The sequence below is a fragment of the Magnolia sinica genome, chromosome 12, assembly GCF_029962835.1.
Source record: "Magnolia sinica isolate HGM2019 chromosome 12, MsV1, whole genome shotgun sequence".
NCBI lineage: Eukaryota > Viridiplantae > Streptophyta > Magnoliopsida > Magnoliales > Magnoliaceae > Magnolia > Magnolia sinica.
In genome coordinates this window covers 74,722,799-74,749,991 of record NC_080584.1, presented here as the reverse complement: position 1 = coordinate 74,749,991, position 27,193 = coordinate 74,722,799, and the positions used below count along the sequence as shown (strand labels likewise).

Below are 27,193 nucleotides of genomic sequence, written 5' to 3'. Positions count from 1 at the left end.
TTGATAATCCAAATCCAAATCTGTCAGATCCAATTATAAATCAAAACAGAGAAAATCAGCCTAATCCTCCTCTTGAGGATGACAATGAAGTTCATAGGAATGTGTTAAACTAACCACGGACTTTACGTGAACATTTACACCCTCAGAGATCAACTTTACCATCTTGCATAGTGTTCCGTGCTCACACAGGGAATATTGATTTTAAACCAAGTGTGATTCAATTAATTCCTAAATTTCATGGCTTGGATTCTGAAAGCCCCTACTTGAACCTCAAGGACTTTGAGAAAGTAATTGCAACGTTGTAAGTAAACAATGGCAATAGGGATGTACTTAAGCTTAGTTTATTCTCATTTTCTCTAAAGGATCGAGCCAAAGCATGGCTCAACTCTCTAAGACCTAATACCATCACTACATGGTAAGCCTTAAGTAGAGAGTTTTTGAAAAAGTTCTTTCCCAAGCATAAAACAAATGCACTAAAGCAAGAAATCATGTCATTCTCCCAAAAGGGGAATGAACTATTTTTTCAAGCTTGGGAGCACTTCAAATACTTTCTAATTACTTATCCACATCATGGTTATGAACCATGGCACATGATTGATGCGTTCCGAAAGGGGCTCACCATAGATACCCGTCAGTTCATAGAGATGATGTGTGGTGTAACCTTTCTTAACAAATATCATAATGAGGCTTGGAATTTTCTAAATATATTAGCAGAGAATACGCAGACATGGGATGTCTCTACTAAACCAGACCAAACTAGACCCATTCCTATAGAGAAAGTGGGGATGTATGTCCCAAGAGAGGAAAACGACCTTAATGCAAAATTCGTTGCATTGACTACAAAGGTCGAAGCCTTGGAAATTAGAAAGATTGATATTGTTAAAGCAAACACTTCCTTAGGTAAATTTTGTAGCATTTGTGATGGTACAGACCATGACATAAAGGATTATCCAATAATCTCAGTTGTACAAAATATCACCAATGAGCATGAGCAAGCAAATGCTATAAATAACTACCAAAGGTCAGTTATGCAACCAATAGAAAACACGTATAATCCAAATTAGCGTAGCCATCCTAATATTAGTTGGAGGAATGAACCAAAAATTAATGTGCCCAATGCACCTCAAATGCCTCCACAAAACAACTTCTTTGGGGCTCCTAACAATGCACCATACGTGCCTCCATCGAAGCGATCATTTGTGGAGGATGCATTGACCGCATTCATGAACTCTCAAGCTCAAATGAATCAGTCTCTAATCCAATCAAATCAGGAATTAAAGACGGCCGTAGCTAAGATTGAGACTCAACTAAATGCTAGGGAAAAAGGCACCCTTCCTTCTTAACCTGTGCCAAACCCTAGAAATACATATTTCATTGGAGACTCAAATCCAAGTGAGCTACATCATGAACAAGCTAAGGCCATCATTACCTTGAGAAGTGAAAAAGAGGTCGATAACAAGATAATACAACCGGTAAAAATACCGGAGGATGGGCCACCATCTTAAGAGAATGATGAACCGACTATGGTCCAAGAGCCGACAATAAAAGGATAAAAAGACTATGTCATATGAGCCTCCAGTTCCATTCCTATCTAGACTTTGGAATCCAACAGTCCCTATGAAATATCAAGAGGTGTCGGATGTATTCCAAAAGGTTATTGTCAATATTCCTCTGCTTGATGCCATTAGAAAAATTTCATCATATGCTAAATATCTCAAGGACTTGTGCACTGTAAAGAGAAAATTAAATGTGCACAAAAGGCCTTCCTTACTGAGAAAATCAGCGCTATCATTCAACAAAGGGCCGTACCCAAATACAATGACCTGAGAAGTCCCACTATTCCTTGTATTATTGGGAATTTTCAAATTGAGCATGCTTTGCTAGATTTGGGTGCAAGTGTCAACTTAATACCTTATTCAGTTTACAAACAAAGGGGGTTAAGCGAGCTTAAACCAACCACGATTACATTCCAACTTGCTGACCGTTCAATTAAAGTACTAAGGGAAATTTTAGAGGACATGCTAGTCTAAGTGGAGAAATTCTACTTCCCTGTGGATTTTATTGTATTAGACACTAAACCATGTGTAAACACTAGCACTTAAGTTCACATCATTTTAGGCCGCCCATTCCTGGCAACTTCAAATGCAATCATAAATTGTAGGAATGGAATGATGAACTTGTCTTTTAGTAATATGACTCTAAAGCTAAATATTTTCAATCTATGTAAGTAGCCCATTGATAATAATGAGATCCATGAGCTGAATTTCATGTACTGCTTGATAGGAGAAGAGGAATTGGAACCTAGTCTGACTGAGGAATTGATTCAAGTCATTGGGGACTTGAAAATTTTTGATTTAGAAAAAGTGCTTGCTGAAATTTGTGATGATAATGAGAGCACTACCACCCAGGACATTGGTATGTACCAATGGAGACCACGCACTCAAATCCTCTCTCGAGGACTCGTGACCTCTGCCATCACCAACTAATATTTCATAGTTTGATTTAAAACAACTACCAAATGAGCTTAAGTATGTATACTTAGGTGACAATAAAACTTATCCTGTGGTGATCTCTTCATTTTTAGACAAGGATCAAGAGATTAAATTGTTGAATATTCTAAGGGACCACAAAGGAGCCTTGGGCTGGACCATTTCTGACATCAAGGGTATAAGCCCTTCCATATGCACCATTCGAATCCACCTCAATGAGGACACCAAACCAATTAGACAACCTCAAAGGCCTCTCAATCCAAGCATGATGAAAGTTGTAAAAATGAGGTAATCAAATTATTGGATATGGGAATCATCTACCCAATATCCAATAATGTTTGGGTGCAGTCCAACTCAAGTAGTCCCAAAGAAATCCGAAATAACTATTGTGCAAAATTCTAATAATGAACTTATACCAACACGTGTCATCACAGGTTGGCGTGTTTGCATTAACTATAAAAAATTGAACCAGGTCACAATGAAGGACCATTTCCCTCTACCATTCATTGATCAAGTTTTAGAGAGGGTATCAAGTCACTCCTTCTATAGTTTTCTTGATGGATATTCAGTATATAACCAAATAACGATAGCCCTGGAAGACCAAGAGAAAACCACTTTCACTTGTCCATTTGGCATATTTGCTTTCAAACGGATGTCATTTGGATTGTCTAACACCTCAGCAACTTTTCAACGGTGTATGTTAAATATTTTTTCAAATATGGTTGGGAAGTTTCTTAAGGTTTTCATGGATGACTTCTCTGTATTTGGGAGTAGTTTTGAGGAATGCCTCAACAATTTATCTCTTGTCTTACCTAGGTGTGAAGAGAAGCACCTTGTCTTAAATTGAGAGAAATGTCATTTCATAGTTCAAAAGAAATTGTTTTAAGCCATGTTATCTCCAAAAATAGAATCGAGGTAGATCGCTCAAAACTCGACATTATATTTAATCTACCTATCCCCTGAACTATTAGAGATATTAAATCACTTCTAAGGCATGCTGGTTTTTATAGAAGATTCATTAAGGACTTTAGTGCCATTACTAAACCCTTGACTAATCTTCTTCAAAAGGATGTTCTGTTTAAGTGGACAGATGAGTGAGCAAGTGCCTTTAATAAAATTAAATTATCCCTTACCACTGCACTTATCATGCGTACACCAGATTGGACACTTCCTTTTGAACTAATGTGCGATGCAAGTGATTATGCCATAGGGGTTGTTTTGGGCCAAAGGAAAGATAAACGGCCCTACGTTATTCACTATGCGAGTAGAACTCTAAACTTGACCCAAGTGAACTACTCAACAACTGAAAAAGAGTTACTTGCAGTAGTTTTTGCTTTGAATAAGTTTAGGTCCTACTTGCTAGGATCCAAAGTGGTCATTTTCATGGACCACTCAGCTTTGAAATATTTGCTATCTAAGAAGGTTGTAAAGACGAGACTTTTAAGATAGATCCTCCTACTCCAAGAATTTGACTTAGAGATAAAAGATAAGAAAGGAGTAGAAAACGTAGTGGCCGATCACCTTTTCAGATTAGTGTTAGATGATTCCACTAAGGAGATGCATATCCAGGACACTTTTCCTGATGAACAATTATTTGTGATCTCTAAATTGCCTTGGTATGGTGATATAGTGAACTATCTTGTAATGAAAAAATGTCTATCATTGGAAGTCACAAGATAGGAAGCGTTTTGAAACTGAGGTTAAGAACTTCTTCTGGGATGACCCGTATTTATATAAATATGGGACTGATCAAATTTTTAGACGTTGTGTCCCAGAGGATGAAGTTCAGAGTATTATTTCTTTTTGCCACATGAAAGTATGTGGTGGCCATTTTTCTTCTAAGAAAACCAGTGTAAAAATCCTGCAGTGTGGTTTTTACTGAGCCACCATGTTTAAAGACACCCATGCTTTTTTGTGTTACTTGTGATAGATATCAAAGGTTTGGAAGGGTGTCCCAGCGCAACATGATGTCTTTATCCCCAATTTTACCATTAGAGATATTTGATTGTTGGGGTATTGATTTTATGAGCTCATTTCCATCTTCTTTTGGCTTTCTTTATATATTGGTTGGTGTGGAATATGTTTCCAAGTGGATTGGGGCAGTTCCAAGTAGGACCAATGACAACAAAGTGGTTATACGATTTCTAAATGAAAATATTTTTTTAGATTTGGAACTACAAAAGCCATCATTAGTGATGGCGGGTCTCACTTTTATAATAAGATATTTGAGGCTTTGATGAAGAAACATGACATCATGCATAAAGTGAGCACCCCATACCACCTATAAATGAGTGGGCAAGCTGAGATTTCTAATCAAAAAATTAAACACAATTTAGAGAAAACTATAAGGCTAGATAGGAAGGATTGGTCCCTCAGGCTACTCGATGCTTTATAGGCATATAGGATTGCTTATAAGACCCTGATTAGAATGTCTTCATACAAATTGGTATATGGGAAGGCTTACCACTTGCCTGTGGAATTGAAACATAGAGCCTATTAGGCAATAAAGAAATTAAACTTTAATATGGACCAAGCAAGTGGATAAAGGAAATTAGAGTTGAATGAATTAGAGGAGCTGAGAAAAGACTCTTATGAAAATTCTAAAATCTACAAAGAGAGGACCAAAGCTTTTCATGACAAAAACATCCTGAGGAAAAATTTTGAATCTTAGCAAAAGGTCATATTGACAATTCCTGTCTCCAATTCTTTCCAGAAAAGTTAAGATCAAGATGTATAAGCTCCTTCATTGTGAAGAATGTTTATACTCATGGGGCTGTTGAAATTGAGAATCCACGTAATGGCAATGTGTACAAGGTTAAAGGTCAAATATTGAAGCCTTATGTGGAAAACTTTCATTTTGGAGAGTTCATCCCTCTTCATGAGCCAGAATATTCAAATTGATGCTCCTACTCTAATGGAACATTTATGTAGGATTTGTATCATATTCAATTTTTTTTTAGTGTCACATAATAGGTGAGTTCTTCATGGTAGGTACTATCCACCCTTTTTTATTTTTATTGTTCTCTGCATTTCATTATCATTACATTGAGGATAATGTAGATTTTAAGTTGGGAGGTGTGGATAGTCATCCATGTGAGGTTTTTTTTAAGTTTCAGTTTTTTTTTTTTAAAGGTTTATGGAAATTTTTTTTCAACATTTTCAAAATAATATGTTTATATACAAGAATGTAAACATGATATTATGCGAATTCTAAAGGCAAAGTTAATAATTAGTCTAGGTAGATAGTAGTCAGAATTCTGATAACTGAAAATTATAGACTTGAGTTCAATTATCTAATCAATAGTTTAAAGTGAGTTGTAATTTGATGTTCTGAATTCACAATATACCCTAGCTAACTAAGTGAGGAATATGATATGTGAACTAGAATACCAACTTTTGATTCAAACAAGGTTGAATGAACTAGTACCATTGATACATGCTTAAAGGAGAGAATAATGAAGGAAAAAAAGTGATGGAAAAAGAAAATTTTATTATAGAAGATGAATGCAATAATCATATATAACAATCATGTAAGTAATCTGAAGTAAGGATACCAAAGTATCCATTACTGTTACCATTATAAGTACGATACCTTAGATTATGAAGCAAACCCGGTGGGAATCTTCATCTAAGGGTGGTCTATAATAATGAGGATATGATGATAAAAGAAGAAATGTCATGTAAAAAATGATATAACTAGAGATTTCATATTCTTGGGATGATTGAAAGGAGTTAGGATAAAGAACATGCATATTTCTCAAAGTTAGACTAGTGTCACGGAGCACCTAAGTATATTGGATCATAACTATTTTAAATTTTGATTAGGTCTCTGAACTCAAGGATGTAATGGATTAGGAAATTGATATTCAAACTAACTTCAGACTTAGGGTAAGTATTGTTTTATTTTGGTATTCATATGATGAATGAAGGCATAATTGTATAAATTTCTAAGTATTAAACCATTTTTCATGTTTTCAATGTTTGTGGGTAACATTTCTGGAAACCCTCACGAGACTATAATTCGTCCACTAGGGGAAACCTAGGGGTTTAAAGGCTTGTTGCATATGTTAAATGCAATCGAGATTACCTGCGAATGTGGTGTAGTTAGAATTTTTTTCGTTTTAATTTTGTTTCTAAAATTAGTTTTTATTCCTATTTTTATTTTTTTTCGCTTGTTTTGCTTGGGACTACCAAAATGCTGGTTAGAGGGTATGTTGAGACTCAAATATTGCATATTTTTTCCCATTTATATCTTATTTTTATAAAAATAAATCAGCTTAATGTTCTATTTTACTCATGTATGTGTTGCAAGGTGAATTTAAGAGCTTGCATTGAAAAAGGGTTCTAAAAGCATGGATTTAATGCTCAAGAATCACCAAGGAAAGAGATGGATCTTATAAGACCAAGATTGAAGATTTACATGTCAAAGATCCAAGAAAACCAAGTGAGGAATGAAAAGAATCGAAGATTTGAAGCGAAGAATCCTAAAATTGTCCTAAAAAAGTGTATTTTGAAGCTTTGAAGTCTATTTTGGAAAACTGCGCAGTGGGAAATCTATTTTAAACAAATTGTGCAGGAGAAGTCTATTTTGAAAAACTGCATAAATTTGAAGCAGTTTTTAGAGTTTTCCAACTTTGTACGAAATTTGGAGTTCCCCACTTATAAATAGAGCTTCCTAGGCCATTCTTAGGCATCATTCAAGGCATCCCAAAGCAAGAATTAGGGTTTTTAAAGAGTTTTAATTTTATTAAAGTTCTATAAGTTGTTTTTTTAGATCTTTTCTATTTGCATTTATTTCTTTCTTCTTGGTTTTTATTTCTGTAATTTAATTATATTTTTCTAAGTTCCCTCTAGCCCAAGCTAGAAGTGAAGCACATGGGTTTAATACTTCTTTAAGTTATAATGATTCATTATTTTAATGATAAGAAGAATGGTATATGCATGTTATCTATTATTTAGGTTTTGTTTTTTATCCTCTTGTAAGATCCATATGTTTCCATCACATGATATCCACATTGATGGATAGACTTACCCTAGATTAATCAGATTTCCTAGATAGAAGAGGTTCTCAACCTGTGTATATTTCTTTGATTTTCATTATTTCATTGATATTGAAATCTTAAAATCACTAACGCTTGAGAATATATATCAATGGTACAAATCCATGATTTTCTAATCCTTTATATCATTTATTAAAATATTTAAACTGTTTTATTTTCTGATTAGGCTGACCATAGTGCTTAGATCTTAATTGTGTTATCCAAGTCATCATGATTTTAGAATATTAACCTATGTGTAGAACTTTAAAGCTTGGGTGTTATTTTAATTCAGTTGAATTGCATCCATTCAAAAATCCCAAAATCAAATTATCAGTTTAGTTTTTATTACTTAGTTAGTTTTGCATTTGATTTTCTCCTTCTTGCAATTCATCTCCCTGTAGAATTGACCCTGTATTCACAAGATATTACTTACGAACCTCTGCACTCGTCCAAAAATGGGAAATTTCCTACCTACGATTGTTTAAAACGGATGTGTTTCCTACTTCTCATTTGTTTGAGTTGTGGCCCACCATCTGGTCCCATCCTCACGATCCAATTAATCCGTCCATCTAGTGCGAACGGTCTTTCTGACCAAAACCATGATTGCACTACCAAGAAAATGATCAAGGCTACGGACTATGCTAGTTTTTAGCTATGGATATAGACCGTAGCCATATTGTTATGGTTTAAAACCGTAGCTAAAAATGCCCAAACCGTAGCTAAAAGGTAACAACTCAACACGTTCATACAACCTTAGATAGCCCCATAAGGAACTCTACGAGGCCCATTAAAATGTGTACACTCCATCTAATATGTCTATCCATTTTTAAAGAGCATGTTAGAGTAAGAGCCCAAAAAAGTAAGTAGATTGAAAGTTCAAGTGGACCACACGGTAGGAAACAGTGGAGATTAATACGTACCATTGATTGATGGTGTGGTTCAATTAGACCTTCGATTTTCCTAGATTTTGGGGTCATTCCCTATAAAAAAAATTACAAAATTAACGGACGGAGCGGATATATCGATTACATCATGATGGACCCCACAAAGCCCTTGACAAGGCCGTCCGTCCAGAGCCCGTCGGATGTGCGCACGCGGATGGCCTGTTATGGATGGTGTAATGGCTATGGTCAAATGGGATTTTAGCTACGGGTTAAAACCGTAGCAGAACCATGGCAGGCGAAAATGTGAAAAACCGCGGTACCTTTTTTCATTTCTCCCGCTCACGAGATGTTTTATATCCCGCCTCCGTCCCTTTCTCTCTCACGAAACCTTCATACAACCTAAATAAAAATCCCCATTCCCTCATGTCTGTCCCTTTCTCTCTCTCTCTCTCTCTCTCTCTCTCTCTCAATCTCCCACGCCCCCCCCCCTCTCTCTCTCTCTCTCTCGATCTCCCACGCCCCCCCCCCCTCTCTATCTCTCTCTCTCTCTCTCTCTCTCTCTCTCTCTCTCTCCCGCACCCTTTTTCTCTCTCTCTTGATCTCCCCTCTCACGAACTCCTCTTATCTCCCTAACCACCCCCTCTCACTCGATCTCACGAAGAGTTGCCTCTCTCACGCCATAATCCGTGTCCATTTTAGGTATGCAAGACCGATTTTTTTTTTCTCTTTTGAATATTCATATTTCTGTCTTTTTTTTTTTTTTTTTGGAATTGGATTGGGGGTTTCTCATGCAGGTGTCCAATGAATCAATGAGCTTAATTTCATTAACGAAAAATGGTCAGGCTTATTCTGTGCAACAATGCCAGTTAGGACCATTGTGGATCATCGCTATTGAATGGACAAGTCCCACCAATCAAACATATTAGAGACATTGCTCCGAGCTATTAGTGTCTCAGAACTAATGGTGGACCTAGAATGTTTGATTTTCTACATTTAGTGGAGAAATATTATGTATTTGGGTTATTTTTACTCTGTTTTTTGGCTATTGCTATTAAACTTCTCTAGGTGAACAAGGACCATTGCATATTTTTGTTTTTTCTATATGTCATCATCTAACTATGATCAGATGATGAGAGAGTGTTCCAGCTATTTTTTTTTTCATCAATGGTTCTTCAATTTCCATTCCAAAAATGTCCTCAAAACCCAAAGAAAAACCTATATATGCTATTGTTTGACAATTCGCAAGCTTCATGCTTAAGAACAACACGACAACAAAAACAAAACTACCCAAAACAATCATTTACAAATATAAACCACTCCTAGAAAAAACAAACAACTTCCCATCTTCACAATCAGCGATCAGTATTAGCAAGCTTTTGGATTTTCTCCAAAAGAATTAACATCTAGATTTCAATTAGTAAATGGCACTTACCAACATTCTTCTCAGTTGCTCTGATGTCGAAATACTCAAATGATGAAGGTGCTTGATGAGTGGACAGGCCCCAAGGTGGAGTGTGCGCATGTTGATGCACAACTGGAGATCAGTGAATGTTTTTGAATTTGGTAACACCATTGTGTTTAAGAAAAGAATTTAAGTAGAGGGAGGAGGGAGGGAAGATAATATATGTGCTTAAGCTACAGAACATTAGGACTGAAAGATGAAAAGAAATGGTGTTTGGTTAGGGGAACTACTAGATTATATGGGTGAACATAATGGTGTTCAAGTGTCCCGATTAGTGTTGCAAATAGCGCCCATACCATAGCATGGCTACAATGCCACTTAGTGCACCAAAATAGCATAACTCCCTAGTAGTGTATGCTCTTTGGGGTGTAGGACTTAACATACACTAGACTCTATCTAGTATATGGGTAGGTAGCATATGCTACTGTGGATGTGCATTTTAAAGCTTAAAAGTTAAAAAGTTTAATGTTGTAATACTTTTATGTTAAGCGCAATTTGAAAATTGGTGGTGATTTAATTCTCCTCACACTTGGCATTGATGTACAACTATCCAATTCCAGACCCCATCCAAACTAGGGTCACCATTGGGGATGAAACATGTCTCTAGAATCATACATATCAGGCAACTGTAACAAGTCTGCCAAGTGTATAGTGGAAGAATTACAACTACTTTTAAATGGTGTAAAGGTAACACAATATGCTAACATATAAAAGCATGGACTTTTTTCTCTCATTCGAAAGCATTATTCCCTTTGTCACCCAAAACCTTATTCCCTCTTTCGAAAGCTCTCTTTCGGTTCTCTCAATCCACACTATAATTTAATACAAAATTTTAGAGACTAAAATGGCCCCATGAGAATATCTCTCAATCCAGCTTGAAGGATCTAACTTGTTCTTATCCAAGTATCCATCTTAAGCAACAAATTCTTCTACTTCTTTAAACAGTGTATAAACTTCAAATTTTAGAAAATTTCAAAGGAATTCTCATTTCTTGACTTTAATTGCTAGTTTGCTACTGGTTCAGAGGAATTTCCATTTTCTAACTTTAATTGCTGCTAGTGCTCTCTTGTTTTCAGAATGGCGTAGTGTCGGTGTTTTCTAAAATCTCCATTTTTTGACTTTAGTTGCGACTAGTGTTCTCTTGTTTTCAGAATAGGGTAGTGCCAGTGTTTTGGAATTGTTTCTTCTGCTTTTCCTTTTGTTCTCTTTCTTTTTAAGCTTTGGGGGATGTATGTTCCCCTGATGCTACTCTTTATCCATGGATATACTCTCATCTTCCTTTTTTGGTAGGTTAGTTGGTTTCATATAGGTTTTGTTGCTTTTCAAAAGAAATAAAAAATAAAATCTAGAAGATTTGATACCATTCCAAGACTGACCTATTGGAGAAAATGGAAGGAAAAGCCATCTCTGCTTGCAGATTTGGTTCCAGAGAAAGGTAGAAAACCCTCCCCTATGCGTAAAGAGAGAATTTCATCCTGTTTTAATCCTTGTTGAATGGTTGAGGTGGGTGGGGGGTGTTATTTACCTAAAATGACCCTAAATGCATCTGAAAGTTCTTGCTCTGAGAACGGGAATCAACCAAAAAAAGTCAACAACAGAAATTTGTGTTGGTTCTAGCCAAAATGTCTAAAAAGAATAGTGGAATAGGAGATTTTGAATTTTAGTTCCACTTCAGGTTCGGGCACAAAAAGTTTTGCTGGAACTGGCTGAAATAAAACAAAAACTATTATGTTAATTTAAAGTTTTTAAATAACATTTTGGGTGCATCATCTGGGTTTTAAGTCTTTAAAGATCTCTTTTCATGGCAACGAAGGAACTTCTGCCTTGGGTAACTTGTTGTGCTCGTATGGATGCTAATAGATGATCTTTTTTCATTGTGCATTGATAACAACAATGAACAATTTCTGACTAGCATCTTAGTTGAGTATTTCAAAACTCTTTGGTGTTTTAGCTTCTTTGAAATCTCATTTATTTTTTTATTTTTTTCTTCTCTCAAGTCACTACACTTTCTCTATTCTTTCTGTCCATACTCTATTCCTTCTCTTGAATTTACAATGCATTCAACTTTCCACTTGCAGTCGCCTGATGTTTATAAGGCTGCATGTAATCTATTAAAGGTGAAGCTTGTTTCTGGTGCTTGCATTTAGAAATTAGCATTTCACTCTTGAAATATGCTATTCTGGTATTGATGGTGAGCCTGTTGATGCTTATGTTATCTTTACAGGACCTAACCGAGCAAACTGGCATTGATAACTTCATGGTACAACAACTTGATGGAACAGTTAATGAGTGGGGCTAGTGCAAGCAGAAGGTATCATGGTTGTTCCTCATTTATTTTTATTTTATAGGAGTTTATAATCCTTCCTGTTGGGGCATCCACTTTCAAGGAAGCCATGAAGATGGGTGTCGAAGTATATCACCATTTGAAGGCAAGATTTTATTTTGCTTAACAGCTTCAAAAACTGTCCATTTAGGTCTTAGCTACAAACTTTGATTCCCTCTTCTCCTTCAGGCTGTGATTAAGAAAAAATATGGCCAAGATGCAATGAATGTTGGTGATGAAGGTGGCTTTGCTCCTAATATTCAGGTTTGTTGCTAATTTAGCTTTTCCACCTCGAGAGAGCAAAAAGGAAAGACGAGAATCCCTGAACACTGTCATGATTTGCATCCATATACGTGTTCTCAATTACCAATATCATGACATGAGATTACCTTATAGGTGCATGTTGATGGGAAATGGATGATTGATGAGCTTTTAGTTTTCCATTTATATATTTTTCAGATTATTTTTTTTTTGTTTGGTAATTTAAGAAAATCGGAAATCTCACAATTGGTGTAGGGAAATTGGTGAAGCCAAGCATGTTATGTGTTGAACCAACAAACATTTGTTGGAACTCCAATCATATCATAATGCTTTCTTTGAGTCCCAACTGTAGTGATTGCAACATGGTTTGAGGAAATGCTCGTATCTTTCCCTTAAAAGACCTTTTTTTTTTTTTTTGTATTGATATAAAATGTTTCATTTTTAAATTAATCCATTATACTTTATTTTCATTAAACAGAATATAAGTATAGATTTGGGGCTTTGCAGGGGACCTCTATCCTATTTGTTCTTGAATTTAGGGGTACATAATTAAGCATTCATGCACACTATGGCAGTGGAAGTACATGGTAGTATTTTTCTCGTGTCCCAAGACTAGAAATATAAAATACCCTTTATCCACACCTTAGAAATCCAGAATCTGTTTGATTGGAGACCTTTTCCTCCTTCAAACCATCTCTATTGTATGCATTGGTAATCTCACTAGCATGAATCATCTTTTTCCATTTGAGTTTTGAAGTATCTTTCCTTTACTGTGATGTACATATTTTTACAGAGTTTGGGTTGTGGATCTCACACAGATTGGTTTGGTTGAAATGCAGGCCATCTCCTTGGAAGAAATTAAGGAATCTACATCTAATATGTAGCCATTGTCCTCTGTGAATTCTCTCATGTAATCATGTCTACTTTATAATTGTATGTGTATAATGAGAGAAGCACTTGGTCATTTGTGAACTTTCATAAAGGATTGTTCCATTGTTCCATTGTTGTATAGCTGGCAATCCTTTTTCCGAATGTTAGCTACCATAGTTCCTTCAAAAATCCTTTTCCGCACAACAATGGTGTTAGATTTTCTATACATTAAATACCATTGAAAATCCTTTTGCAGATTTTCTAAGGAACAATGGAACAATGGAAATTGTTGTTCCAAACTGACAGTTGTTTAAATATATCTTAATGTTGTTGTTGTATAGAACAATGGTAGCAGATTTTTGAAGTGTGTGGAACAGTTGTTGGGGTATGAAGGGTTTAGTTGAGCAATTGCTATTGTATAGAACAATTGGTGAAGGGTTTTGCAGATTTGCAAAGAGGGTTACAAACTGACAATATGAAGAAACTGTTTTGTCTAGCTTTATCTTGCTTAAAACCATCTTTCTTACTTTGTTGATTTTTTCCTTCTATTTTCTTCTTCTTTCTATTGAAACTTGACACCAATGGAGAGAACAATGTATGCTAAGATTGTTTATACAATGTAGGTATTCTTGCTTCATCATGGAAAATAATGAATTTCCGGGTTCATCAAAGCAGGATTCCCCTGAAGAACTTCCATCTCTTTTCCAGAATAAGAACATCCCATTCAGTGCCCGGCTTCGATAATATTGGAAACAGTGGTGGCTTGAATTTTCCATATCAGCTAATTAACTATGACTCCAACAAACAATCCTTCACCCAATCATACATCGGTTAAAGTAAGCCAATTTTTCACAGATTAATACAATTATCGGATCTTAAATGAATTTGATATGATAATGATACTATGTGGAAATGGATATTGGTTCTTAAATTTGTTACTGTCTGCATAACATGTTGGCAGTAGTGCACATGCTTGTTTCGATGTGTTTGCTACCGATGCACAGATCTTGCGGTTAATGAGAACTTTAAATAGACATATAACTATTATGTTAGCATTGTACTTTTGTGAATGAATTAAAATGAATGATTGTATTTGAATGAATGAATGATTGTATATGAATGAATGAATGAATGATTTAGCCATGAAGTATTTATCTATATTAGCTTATATGAGTTGGTCTATCAGGGCATGTACTACAATGGTAAGAGATGCCATTATTATATTTTATTAAATTTTTTTTTAAATAGGCATTAGCTACGGCTATTCACCGTAGCCCTTTATCTGAAAACTGTAGCTATTGCTAATTTCAGCCTATTGCTACGGTTCTCTCTCTACTTTTAACTACAGACATAATCCGTAGCTATAGATACTTTAGAGCTACGGAAGCTATGGCTACGGATGTTATCTGTACCTATTGTTTATATGGTTATGGATGCAATCCGTAGCCATAACTTTAAGACCTATGACTACAGTACCAATGGCTACGGTCGTGCTACGGACCTGAACCATAGCCATAGGGCTTTAGCTACAGCTTTTATCCGTAGCCTTTGCCCAGTTTTCTGGTAGTGTTGGTTTGCCCGATGAGTCTTGCTCGTGTACCCATAGACACCAGCGCAAGAGGGTTGTTCAGGCTATTTTTTTCAAAAATGGAAACCTGCTACGTTGCCACAGTGGCAATCTGTGTGAGGGGGAAATCCTCCAATCCCGACCATTCGCCTAGGCAAATCTCAGCTGTTTATCTTGCTTAGGGCTCTCCAAACGAAACCGTGGTCGATTTCGATTTTTACCCACCATATTTGAAGGTGGTTTTGGCCAGAGAAAATTCGGACTAGTTGCTATTGATCCGACTGTCTAGGAAGTGTTAGGGGATGCAAAAAAGGGTGCAAGGATCAAGAGATAGGGCACTCCATTCTTGCAGCCGCAACAAAAAAACTAGCCATTTTCTTCCTCCATTCAAACCCACCAACCTGACCTTCTCCAAGCTTTGATGAAGCTCGTCTACAAGCTCCCCAGGGTCCATATGGACCATCTGGAAGAAGCTGTTTGGAAGGAAAAACTTTTGTTTGAAATTCGCCATTAATGGTCATCACCATCTTCGTCAAGAAGAGACTGTTGCTGAACTTAGTTGCAATTGGTCCCACCTCTGGACATCTTTAGAGAAGATAGGGAAAGAAGAAAAAGAAGAAAGAAAGGAAATCAAAGAGAGAGAGTGAGAAGGGGAGATGGTGCGTTTTACACCAATCTCGGCCCACCAAAGCTGTCGGACCAGCAAGGGCCATAGTCGCGTCGGGTTTTGCTGAACCAGATTCATCTGGTTCAGGCCATGCTGAGTTCCTAGCAAAATGAGGGTTGAAAGAAAGAAGAAACAAAGGGGAATGCGAGCTTCTTCTTCTACAATGCAGCAGCAGCAACATTAGAAAGAGGAGTGCTGGTAGGTTATTTCTCCAAGCTGTAGATCCGCCAACTGTGGTAACCCGTCAGCATGACTCAGCCAAATCATCCCACCAAGGGGTTTGGGGCTGAGTTGAGCTCTAACCCAGTCCAATGCACAATCGTCCTGATCTAACACATGAACGGTAAAGCCGAGCTAAACCTCCAGCGGGAATGGTGGGCCTAGTCGGACTTCCAACATGAGATGGATCCCAACTGAGCCTAGCCACAATTGTTTGGGCTGGACCAAACAGCCCAGCCACAATAGCGGGCCGAGCCAATCAGCCCAGCCGCTGATCTGGGCTAGGGTTTGGACTGAGGCCATCCATGAACTTGGGCCCAAACCCAATTAAATTTGGGCCAGACTTAGCTAGGTCCTGGCCCGAGTTCTGGTCACGACTTAAGCCCGGTTTAAACTAAGCCCAGCCATACAACAAAGGGCCCGATCTGAGTTGGACCCAGCCACATAGCTGTGGGCCGAGTCCAATATGGATCCAGCCTCAAGCAGGCTTGATTTAAGTTTTGTGGGCCCCATTCCCCTCACAATAATGATAATTGGTCCATCACGACTAGAGGTGCATTGATCAGGGCATTTCACAACCCACACTCAACTCCCCATCTTTATACATTGAAGTGTCAAATCAAATTATCGTTATTTTACCATCGCTAGGAATTGTTAATGGACATCATTAATTCTACTACTCGATTTGTTGGTATTAGATATTAACATTTATTATATCATTAAGGTTAATCTTATGCCATCACTAGTAGATTAATTATTATAAGATTAGAGTTGATAGTACTAACTAACGATTATTACTTATCATTACTTCATTTCTAATACTATCATAAATTTATTTATATGAATTAGAAGCCTAAAAATAGGATGATGGATGAAACTCTAAGTCTAAGCAATCTAAACCATTAGTAAATTATCCATATAGGTATTAGTTAATACATATAAAAATTATCATTATTAAAATATTAATAATTTACCTTGTCGCTCTTGAAATATTATTATTAATGCTAGAACATACTATTTATTTTCATCGAAATGATTATTAGTATCACGTTAGCTAATATTAGGTGTATTGTTAATACTAATAATTGTTTTAGAATTATTAGTACTATTATCCGTAGTGGGTTGTTAGGTAATCTCATATAATAGTAGCTATTGTTAATATTCCAAAAATTAATAACCAATTTATTTGATGGATTTTATTCATTTATTATTCCCTTTATTAATACCATTAATGACCACACAAAATAAAAATCAAATTCTATAACCAAAACCTGGAATCTAAGTCTAGGACTAGATCCTAGGATGAAACCCTAAATCTGGGTTATCCAAACCCTAGGTTATGGTCTTAACCATAGGAAACGTATAAAACTTGTATCTGACTATACAATTTTACAATATGGTAGGATGGATTCCAAGGGCACATGTGCTTCCTAACAATATTAGTGGCGATTCATAAGGTGATGATTCTTCCCCTTGAGCTTTTCATTTTCCCATTAGCTTAAGTTATTTTTTATTTTAATTTATAATTGATATCTCCATTTTATAACCATATGTGTTAATTATTGGAATTGAATTGCTATATTATATGCTTAATGTTTATCCTGCATATTTATTTCATGCTTGTGGATTATTTGTGGATTACTTATGGGATTTAAACTGGTACATCAGTGGGAAACCCTCCCACTTATGAATGTACACCCATACTTGGGATGTAACTCGACTAGTTGTGATCGTAATGGACCTTCGACTTTGTGGTTATTGAGTGGTGGTTTAAATTGATCATTGATGTGGGCCTACTATTTAGGGTTGTTGTGTCCAATGGTTTTAAAGGACGATTTCTTATCGCATGATTTTAATATTAGCCCTACATGGTTTAGTTTTAATAATTGCCCTACGTGGCCTAGTTTTGATATTCGCCCTACGCAACTTTGTTTTAGTATTTGCCCTAGACGGGTTTGACGTTTCAGTTTATGTAACCATCCGATGGTAAGCCCCATATCCTGAATATGATTGACCACTAGTCGATTGGGTTCCATTAAACATCTAATGTGGTAGCCTCATGAGTTAGGGACGGTGGAATGAGACACTACGCCTGAGCTGTCGGCCTACGCTGGTGACAAGCTCTCGTAGTGACCTTTGAGCTTATTAAACTGGCTATTTGTAAATAGAATACTAATGGATGGGTTAATCATGCATTCATAGCATTCAGGCGATGACGGGTAGCTACTTCTGGATGCTATAGTATGTGCCCAGTTGGATTTAGTTTAGGTATCGTTTTGCTAACTCTCAGACCATTGACTATCGACCCACCTTCGGTGAGTTTGGCACTACGCATGTACTCTATACTTTCACTGGTGACAGGCCATATTGGTGAGTTTGGCACTATGCATGTACTATGTACTTTCGCTAGTAACCGGCCACATTGCATGGGTTTTGCCCAAAAACTGGATGAGCATCCCCAGTTGATGTGCACTTATACATCCACACATTTAATAAGACTGCATCATGTATTGTTTTGTATGCTTTGTATGTTTTCATAACTATACTTACCTAATGTGGCGGTGCGTAATCTTAAGAAAAATTCACACTAAGTTGGCCACTCATCCATCAAATATATAGCCATACAAGTAGAGCACATGTGGCCCAGGTGATATTCACGTTCTTATTGATGAGGAGCAGACTATAATTGATAAGGGTGGATAATTGTATCTGCTAAGGATTGCTCCAAGATTTTACTTTCGAAGATTGTTGTAATTTATTTTGTTTCACATGTAATATTATTTCATTTCAAAATTATTAATTTCAGAGACATTGGTTCTATAAGTCATTATGGGCAGCTTCTTGTATATTTGAATGATCATATAACTTTTCTTTACATTTGATTTGTCCATACTACACTAACTGCTAACTTTGATAAAAGAAAAAAAATATGGAATTTGGCTCTTTATAAGTTAACACTCAGGGTTTTGGGAAATGGGTCATATACTCGGGTCCTAAAAAGTGGGCCGAAATCAGCCCACGTTCTGGGCTAAAATCAGTCCAAAAGGTGGGTTGGAACCAGGCCTTCATCCGGGCCATGCAATGAGATAAAAACAGGCCTTAGCTAGGCCATGCGTTGAGCTAAAAATGGCCTTCAGTTGGGTCATAAAACTGTGTTGAAAACGGCTCATTGTTGGGCCTTGAATCTAGATTGAAAAACATCCTTTAGCTGAGGCTAAAACCGGCTTTCAGGTAGTCCGTGAAATGAGTCAAAACTAGCCCACGTTCTAGGCCGAAGTGTGGGCTGAGGGCCGCAACTAATGTGGGTCATATGCTGGGCTAAGATCAGCCCTAGAACTGGGCCGAAATCAGTCCCAAAAATGAGCTGAAATCAGCCCAAGTCTAGGCTAAAAAAAATCAGGCCAAAGCATAGTGGGCCTGTGTAAAATCCAGCCGTACAATGGGCCTGGACTAGGCCTAGCCTTATTGGGGCCGCACAATAGGGCCAGGCCCAGATCCATTTAGGGCCTTGATGGTGTAACTCAGTCTGGGCCAAACCAGGCCCAGTTCAGACCTTGGTTATGGGTGGATTCCAGGCCCAATTTGGGCCACTTGTTGGATAAAAATTTGGTGGGCTTGGTTACTCTAATGCAGGCTCAAATAGCCTTATTCATGGGACCTTTCAAACCCACATAACTTCAAGGTACTGGTTAGTCAAAACCTTGGAAATATTTGATTAATACAGACTATAACTTTAGGAGGTTACTTGCGTGATATTAGGACGTAAGATACTTATGGTAACTTGAACCAAGGAAAGGACTACGACCCTACAGGTGATGATTTCTTCCCCTTAAGCTTTCTATTTTCCCATTAGCTTAAGTGATAGTTTTTATTTTATTTTTAATTTCGATTGACAATTGATGTCTTTATCTCATAAACACATGTGTTAATTGTTGAAATTGAATTGTTAGATTACATGCTCAACATTTATCCTGCATACTTTTTATGCTTGTGGATTACTTGTGGATTGCTTATGGAACTTAAACCAGTACATCAATAGGAAACCCCCACTTATAAATGTACACCTATACTTAGGATGTAACTCGATTGATTGTGATTGTAATGAACCTTCGACTTAGTGGTTATTAAGTGGTGGTTTAAATTGATTATTGATGTGGGTCTGCCATCCAGGGGTTGCCGCGTCTAAGTGGTCTTTAAGGAGGGTCTTTTATCGCATAGTTTTTGACATTTGCCCTATGTGGCTTGGTTTTAATATTCGCCCTATGTGGCTTTGTTTTAGTATTTTTTCTATATGGGTTCGATGTTTTATTTTGTACAACCATGTGACAACAAGCCCCATATATTGAAATATGATTAGCCACTAGTCGACGAGTTTCCATTAAGTATCCTAAGGTGGTAGCCTCATGAGACGGGGATGGTGGTATGAGACCTATGCCTGAGCTGTTAGCTTACGCTGGGTGACGAGCCCCTCGTAATAACCTCAAGTTTTATTAAACCAACTGATTATAATTGGACTAATAATGACTTGGCTAATCATGCATTCATGACATATTGACGATGACAGGTGGATACTTCTGGATGCTGTAGCATGTGCCGTCCGGGTTATTGGGGGTATCGTTTCACTAGCTGTCAGACCATCGACTATCGATTTACATACATGATGTATGATGAGCAGTCATTATGCGGTACGCAATGTACGCACGTGATGTGCTTCGCTAATAGCTAGCCTTTGCATGGGTGACGAGCCCAATTGCCGACTGGATGACCATCCCCAGGTCGATGATGCATTCACACATCCATGCATTTAATAAGATTGCATTATATATTGTTTTGAATGCTTTTTATTTATAAGTATGCTTACCTAATGCAGTGGTGTGTAACCTTGAGGGGAATTTACACTGAGCTGACCACTCATTCATCGAATATATAACCGTATTGTAGAGCAGGTGGCCTAAATGATATTCGTGCTCATATTGATGAGGAGCAGGGTACCATTTCTAAAGATGCATGATTGTATTGCCAAGAGTTGCTACGTGGTTTTACAGCTCAAGATTTTTATAGTTTACTTTGTTATATATGCAATGCTACTTCATTTTGTAATTGTAAGTATTGAGACATTGGTTTGTATAAGTCATTATGGGTAGCCGCTCATGTAATTCTGAATGTAATGAAAATTTTTTCATTATGTTTGGTTTATCCCTAATCCGCTAAACTGCTCACTCTAAAAAGGAAAAAAATATACGTGTAATTTTGGCTCTCTAAAGGTTAACTCTCGGGTTTTTGGAAAACGAGTCATATACTTGGGTCCTGAAAACTTGGGGCGTTACATTCTCTCTGGTGGGCGTCAACACCTGCAGTTAACCGTTTCCGCTCCCTTAGGCGCCTTACACCACTGTTGATTTTCTAGGAATTATGGTCCGCCAGAAACGCAACTCGCATGGAAGGCTCACCGATTAGTGCTAAGAGAGTTATCGCCAAAGTCTGTCGCTTAATCAGACTTCTCGACACCTTCCTTCCCCTCCCAAAATCAGCATCGCTCCGCTGCTACAACCCTCAACGATTTGGGACTGGATGGGTCCAAAATGCTCCCCTCTAAGACCCGGTTGGTCCATTGGGTTTGCCCTCGATCGAGCTGGATTAAAATGAATGTAGATGACTCTTCTTTAGGAGAGTCAGGCCCATTCGAGGGAGGCGGAGTAGCTAGGGACCATTTGGGGGAGCTCATCTTCACCTTCTACTTTGGATATGGGACCGGGCTGAAACCAAGATTATCTGGGATGCTCTATTCCATTGCATGGCTATGGGCCTCAACAAAGTGGAGCTCATCAGCGACTCCAAATTTGTGGTGGATGCCCTCACCAAGGAATTCGCCCCGTTGTGGGCCATATGGTATTGGTGGATTAGGATAAAATCCCTCAAGGATAAAATAGATATTTCCATCTCCTATTCCCCTAGGGAAGCTAATGCTATGGCTAATGGGCTTGCCCGTTTGGGTAGTAGTGCTCAAACCCATTCTTCTTTCCGGTCCATGACCGAACTTCCTCCTCTCATTAGAGGCTTACTCCTTCTTGACAAAGTACGATTAGGTTACCTGAGAGATATGTAGTGCTTATGTATTCCCTTTCCTGGAGGGTGGGCCTGGTTATTCCTTTTTGTTATCAGGCCCATCCTTAGAAATTGTATAGCTCCTTCTTGTAATATAAATGAAAACACATTTTTGAAAAAAAAAAAAAAAAAAAAAAAAGAGCTTCATGAATAATGCGAGTCTTTTTTTTTTTTTTTTTTTTTTTTTAAAGTGGACTCTTGCCACTGAATGCGAATAATGTGGGAATCTGTTTCCACTACAATGCTGCTAATTCCCTTCTTTGTGCAGATCTTCAGGCCATCTACCATTGCCTGCGCCTCAGCAACGTTGTTTATGACGAAGCCGTACTTGATATGGAAAGCGAAGACTAGACTACCTTGATGGTCCCTACATACACTTCCTCCTCCTCCTGCCCCCAGGTTCCCCCTAGCTAATCCGTCTACATTTAGTTTCATACATCCCCTATCTGGTTTATTCCATCTGATGATTTGAGTCGATTCGTTAAATGTAGAAGTGCGGTTATTCATGCCCAATGCATGCTTGATCAGGTCTTCTCTAGTGGAAATGTCATCTGAACCTGGAATCTGATTCCCTATTTCATTCAACCAAATGGAGATGTTACGGATTGTCTGGGAGGCCAAATATTTGCGGTCGTCGTATCTGATTGCATTTCTGCCTAACCAGAGCTCCCATATTATGATTTTTTTTTTGGGGGGGGGGGGGGGGGCAAGCCCTGAAGAAGCTGCCATCTAAAAGATCTCTTCGCAATCGTGTTCCACTGCTGAATCCGGCGCTCAATAAATTGATTGAGAATTAACGAAATGTGAAGGAGGCGGGCAAAGTGAGACCATACCTTGGTAGCAGCGGTGCCATGGCGGAGGAGGTGGTCTAAATTCTCTACACTGGAAGATTGCGACCGGGAATGATGATGATGTCCGTTGGTCTCTGAGTTCTCAATGGAGGGTCGGGGCTGCTGGAGGGCCTGGGGTCCTTGATCGACTCGAGGTTGTTGTTAATTTAGATGGGAAATTCTGTTGCTTCTCCTATGATTAACGTCAGGATAGATGGGCCAGGTCGGAGCTATTTGGTGTCATGTCGCCTCTCCTGCGTTGTGACGATTAGCGCTCACCCGTAAGTGAGATGGGGTGAGTTGCAAGACAGTGGAAGAGTCTTGCTAATTGAAGATGTTAAGCTCGGGAGGAGCAGAAATGGTTGGGGAAATTTTGTCACAGCAGACGCATTTGGATGCCAAACTGATTTCAATTCTTTGGATTGTTACGTCCACTGGGACCGCTCTATGCATTACCTTCCAGAGAAACATTGCTACCTTTGGAGGGACTATTTGTTCCCAGCCCAGAGAGTCCATTACTGTTCTAGGCACTGCTTGGGAAAGGTGTTCCAGGTAGATTTGATGGAGAATTTGCTAAAAGAGGTTAGATTCTAAACAAGGTGATCGTCCCTATTAGAGATAGTCACCCCGCTTTCCTTGATCAAACTAATGGCTAACTCTAAAATGATACCTTCAATAATTGAAAGGTCCCATGTACCTGATTGATCCCAGTAATCTTTTACCGTAGCGTCCCTATAAATGTTTGGAGAGGGATTGGAGATTGCACGAATGAGCAGACCCCCCTTGTCCAATTCTACGTCTAGAAGTTGACATCCTTCACCTATCATCCATCTCGAGTTATGGATTGAGAAGAGCAGGTGCGCTCGTAAGTGTTTCCAAATGCTTGAGCCTTCCTTTCTGATGAGGCCCTCTGCGTTGATAAGTTTGTGTAAATATTTTGCTGAGTAGAGGTTGACCCATAAAGATTTGCCAGCTATAAGCCTCCAAGCCATTTTACAGTGGAAGGCGAGCATAACATCTATTATCTGTCTGATACCTAGCCCCCATTCTACGTGGGATAGCATTTATCCTCCCATTTTACCCAATGTCTTCTACAACCAGTGTTTGTGTTCCCCCAGAAAAATCATTCAAGCACTTTCTCAATCTAATAACAGGCCTTCCTGGGAATGTATATAGCAAATAGCAAGTAAATTGGAAAACTTGAGAGGACGTGCTTGATTAGCATAAGTTTAGCTGCCTAGTTGAGGAGCTTTGCTTTCCAACCAGTAACTTTAAACCCGATTTTTTGGATGAGGGGAAGGAGATGCGCATATCTGAATCTTCCTTTGGAGAGTGGGGTTCCCAGATAGATGAGCATAAAGGCTGCTGGCTGAAAACCCGATATGTGGCTGATCTGTCTTGCGCTGCCCATAGGAGTTTTCTTTGGCAAGATGAAGGAGCTTTTGGAATTATTGACTTTCTGACCCGATGCCCTCTCGTAGGAGTTGATGAAGGCCAGGAGGGAGAGAATAGACCTAATCTTGCCATTTAGAAATATGATTGTAACAATAGTGAATAAAAAGTGAGTAATAATGGGATAGTTCTTAGGAAGCCTGTAGGGCTGGCATGTTCCTGAAAGAAAGAGACGATTCAACCCTCTACTGAGGACCTCTGTTGTGATGATAAAAATTACAGGGGAGAGGGTATCTCCTTGACATAGCCCTCTGGAAGATTAGAAGAAACCGTATATTCTACCGTTAATAGATAAGGAGAAGCCACAGTCTTCCCAATACTATTGTGCTAAACGAATCCAGATTGGGTCAAAGCCAAATTTGAGGAGAACTCGACAAATGAATCCCCATTCCATGCGATCATATGCCTTCTCCATGTCTAACTTGATGATCATATTTATCCCATGGACTTTTCTATCAATCTCAAAGGCCATTTCTGAAGCTAGAGATATGCTTTCAACTATAGATCTATCTTTAACGAACACACTTTGTTTATTTGAGATAATGTTTGGGAAGATCTTGGACAACCTCGAGGGTATAATTTTGGAGAGAATCTTGTGGATGCAATTGCATAAGTTGATGGGCCTGTTGTCCGCAAAGGTTGTCGCATTCTTCTTCTTCGGGACAAGGAATATGGTTGTACACCGAAATTCTCTAGGAATGATAACTCCCTCAAAAAATTCACACACCGCTCCAAGCGTATCATCTTTAATAATGTCCCAGCATGATGTGAAGAGGCCACCGGAAAAACCATTTGGGCCTGGAGCACTATCTGAAGGGATCGTGAATACTGCATCCTCGACCTCATGAAACATGTCCGAGTAAGATTAGATTAATGATCCAGTACACATGGTTGGAAATTTGTAGGAATCATTTGTGGTCCACCCGACTAGGTGATATTGGATTAATGATCTAGGACATGTGGTTGGAAATTTATACGAATCATTTATGGTCCACTCATGGATTAAGCGTGATGTTTTCTTCTAATGAGGATGATTGTTTTAAGGATCTCACAGTTGATTTACTTGATTAGAAGTTGTAAATTGAATTCTTTCTTTGAAGGAGGCATTGTAATTTAATATACCCCGTTACCACCATAGCATACAAGATATTGGATCTTTTTATGATTGGGATTTCTTTGTAATCAAGGCTTATAAATAGTTGTAAGGTTTTGGTTTGAGACATTTCTCTCTCTTTTTCACCCCTTAAAAGTTCTAGCCCTAAAAAAAAATATTTCTTTCAAAATTTTAGGATGCACAATCTTAGTGTTTTCTTCTAATTTCTTGCTGGAAATTAGCATATTTAGTGGGCTATCCTTTGCCTTTGGCATGTTTTGGTGATTTTAAAAAGACGATAATAGTTATGCATTCAACGTAATTTCATTCCTTTAAATTTTAAAAATCACATATTTACATTGCAACCACTTTCAAAAGTACCACAATGGCTTGCGAAAAGCGAAAAGGGTTCGCCCATTCTCATCTCTACGTCTTTCCAACCTACACAATGTGGATTGCCTAATGAGCGGTTGTAATCTGGTACACGTCCATTGTCATGTGTACACTCGCATAGGGCAATGATGTAAATATCCCAACAATCAAGGGATACCACTTAATAATATAAAACTTATACATATGACAATTCCATAAGAAGCGTAGCAGTTTGTATCCCGAGTACATGGCTTTTCTTCTCCGATTTTCACACTCATTATTCATTTCATTTTTTCTCTTTCGATTCTGCACCCCAATCGACACCATAATTCCAACTCACGCCATCGATGACGGTGAAACCCTAGTTTCAGCCGGGAAGAAATTTGTATTAGGGTTCTTCAGCCCCAGCAATTCAAACAACCGTTATATTGGCATATGGTACAACAACGTCCCGGAGCAAACGGTCTTGTGGGTTGCCAACAGAGAAAACCCGCTTCCAAATTCATCCGGTGTACTCGCAATCATCAACGGTGATCTAGTACTCTTGGATGCAAGGCGTGGTACTGTGTGGTCGGCAATGAATGACTCAAATGTCACAAATTATTCAAGTGCAAGGCTACTGGATTCAGGTAATTTAGTGTTAAGTGATAATGAAGGGAGGGTATTGTGGGAGAGCTTTGATCATCCAACCGACACATCGTTACCAGGCATGAAACTCGGCGTGGACAGGAGAACCAGCATAGACCGGTACCTAACATCATGGAAGTCCCCCAATGATCCAGCACACGGGGAATTCTCATTCCGGCTTGATTCACAAGGCCTGCCCCAGTACATTCTATGGAAGGGATCAGAACGGGTTTGGCGAAGCGGGCCGTGGAACGGGCAGCGGTTCAGTGGCGTGCCGGGGATGAATCTAAACTTCATATTCAATTTCCGTTACGTTGCCAATGAATACGAGACTTACTTCACGTATGATCTCTACAATGCGTCGGTTATCTCAAGGATGGTGTTGAATGGATCCGGTGAACTCCAACGACTGACATGGATAGATAGGAACCATCGATGGAATCTGTTCTGGGCCATCCCGGGGGAACGCTGCGATCAATATGCTCAATGTGGCACGTATGCTGGCTGCAACGCGAATCAGGCGCAGTCGTGTGAATGTTTGCATGGGTTCGAGCCCAGGTCACCTCAGGACTGGTATTTGAGAGATGGGTCGGATGGGTGTGTGAGGAGAAGACCATTGGAGTGTGAGAAGGGAGATGGCTTCTTCAAGTTGGCACATGCGAAGTTGCCTGATACTCTGCACGCTCGAGTTGACACACGTGCCAGCCTGAAGGAGTGTGAAGATCAGTGTTTGAAGAATTGTTCTTGCACGGCTTATTCTAGTGCTGATATTAATGGAGGTGGGAGTGGGTGTATGATGTGGAGTGGAGATTTAATTGATCTCGAGGTGTATTCTGATGGAGGGCAGGATATCTACGTACGTGTGGCTGCTTCTGAGCTAGGTAAGTAATATTCTTTGCTACGCTATTGCAGGATCTTTCTCTATTAATGTTA

At 38.5% G+C, this 27,193-nt stretch overlaps 1 protein-coding gene across 5 annotated transcripts in view; it reads left to right on the top strand.

The window, feature by feature from the left end:
- LOC131221730 (G-type lectin S-receptor-like serine/threonine-protein kinase At4g03230) overlaps window positions 1–27,193 on the top strand; it is an 80,740-nt gene that overhangs the window by 36,679 nt on the left and 16,868 nt on the right. The window contains exon 1 of one of the 5 annotated variants that reach the window (XM_058217041.1): window positions 25,810–27,141. The exons of 1 other annotated variant lie outside the window; for it this stretch is intronic. In XM_058217041.1, the coding sequence (XP_058073024.1) occupies window positions 25,881–27,141 (1,261 nt within the window). In that variant the 5' untranslated portion in view covers window positions 25,810–25,880. Of the gene's footprint in view, window positions 1–25,809; window positions 27,142–27,193 lie in introns of those variants that run through there. 3 more of the 5 variants (XM_058217042.1, XM_058217039.1, XM_058217044.1) reach the window with 3 other exon arrangements.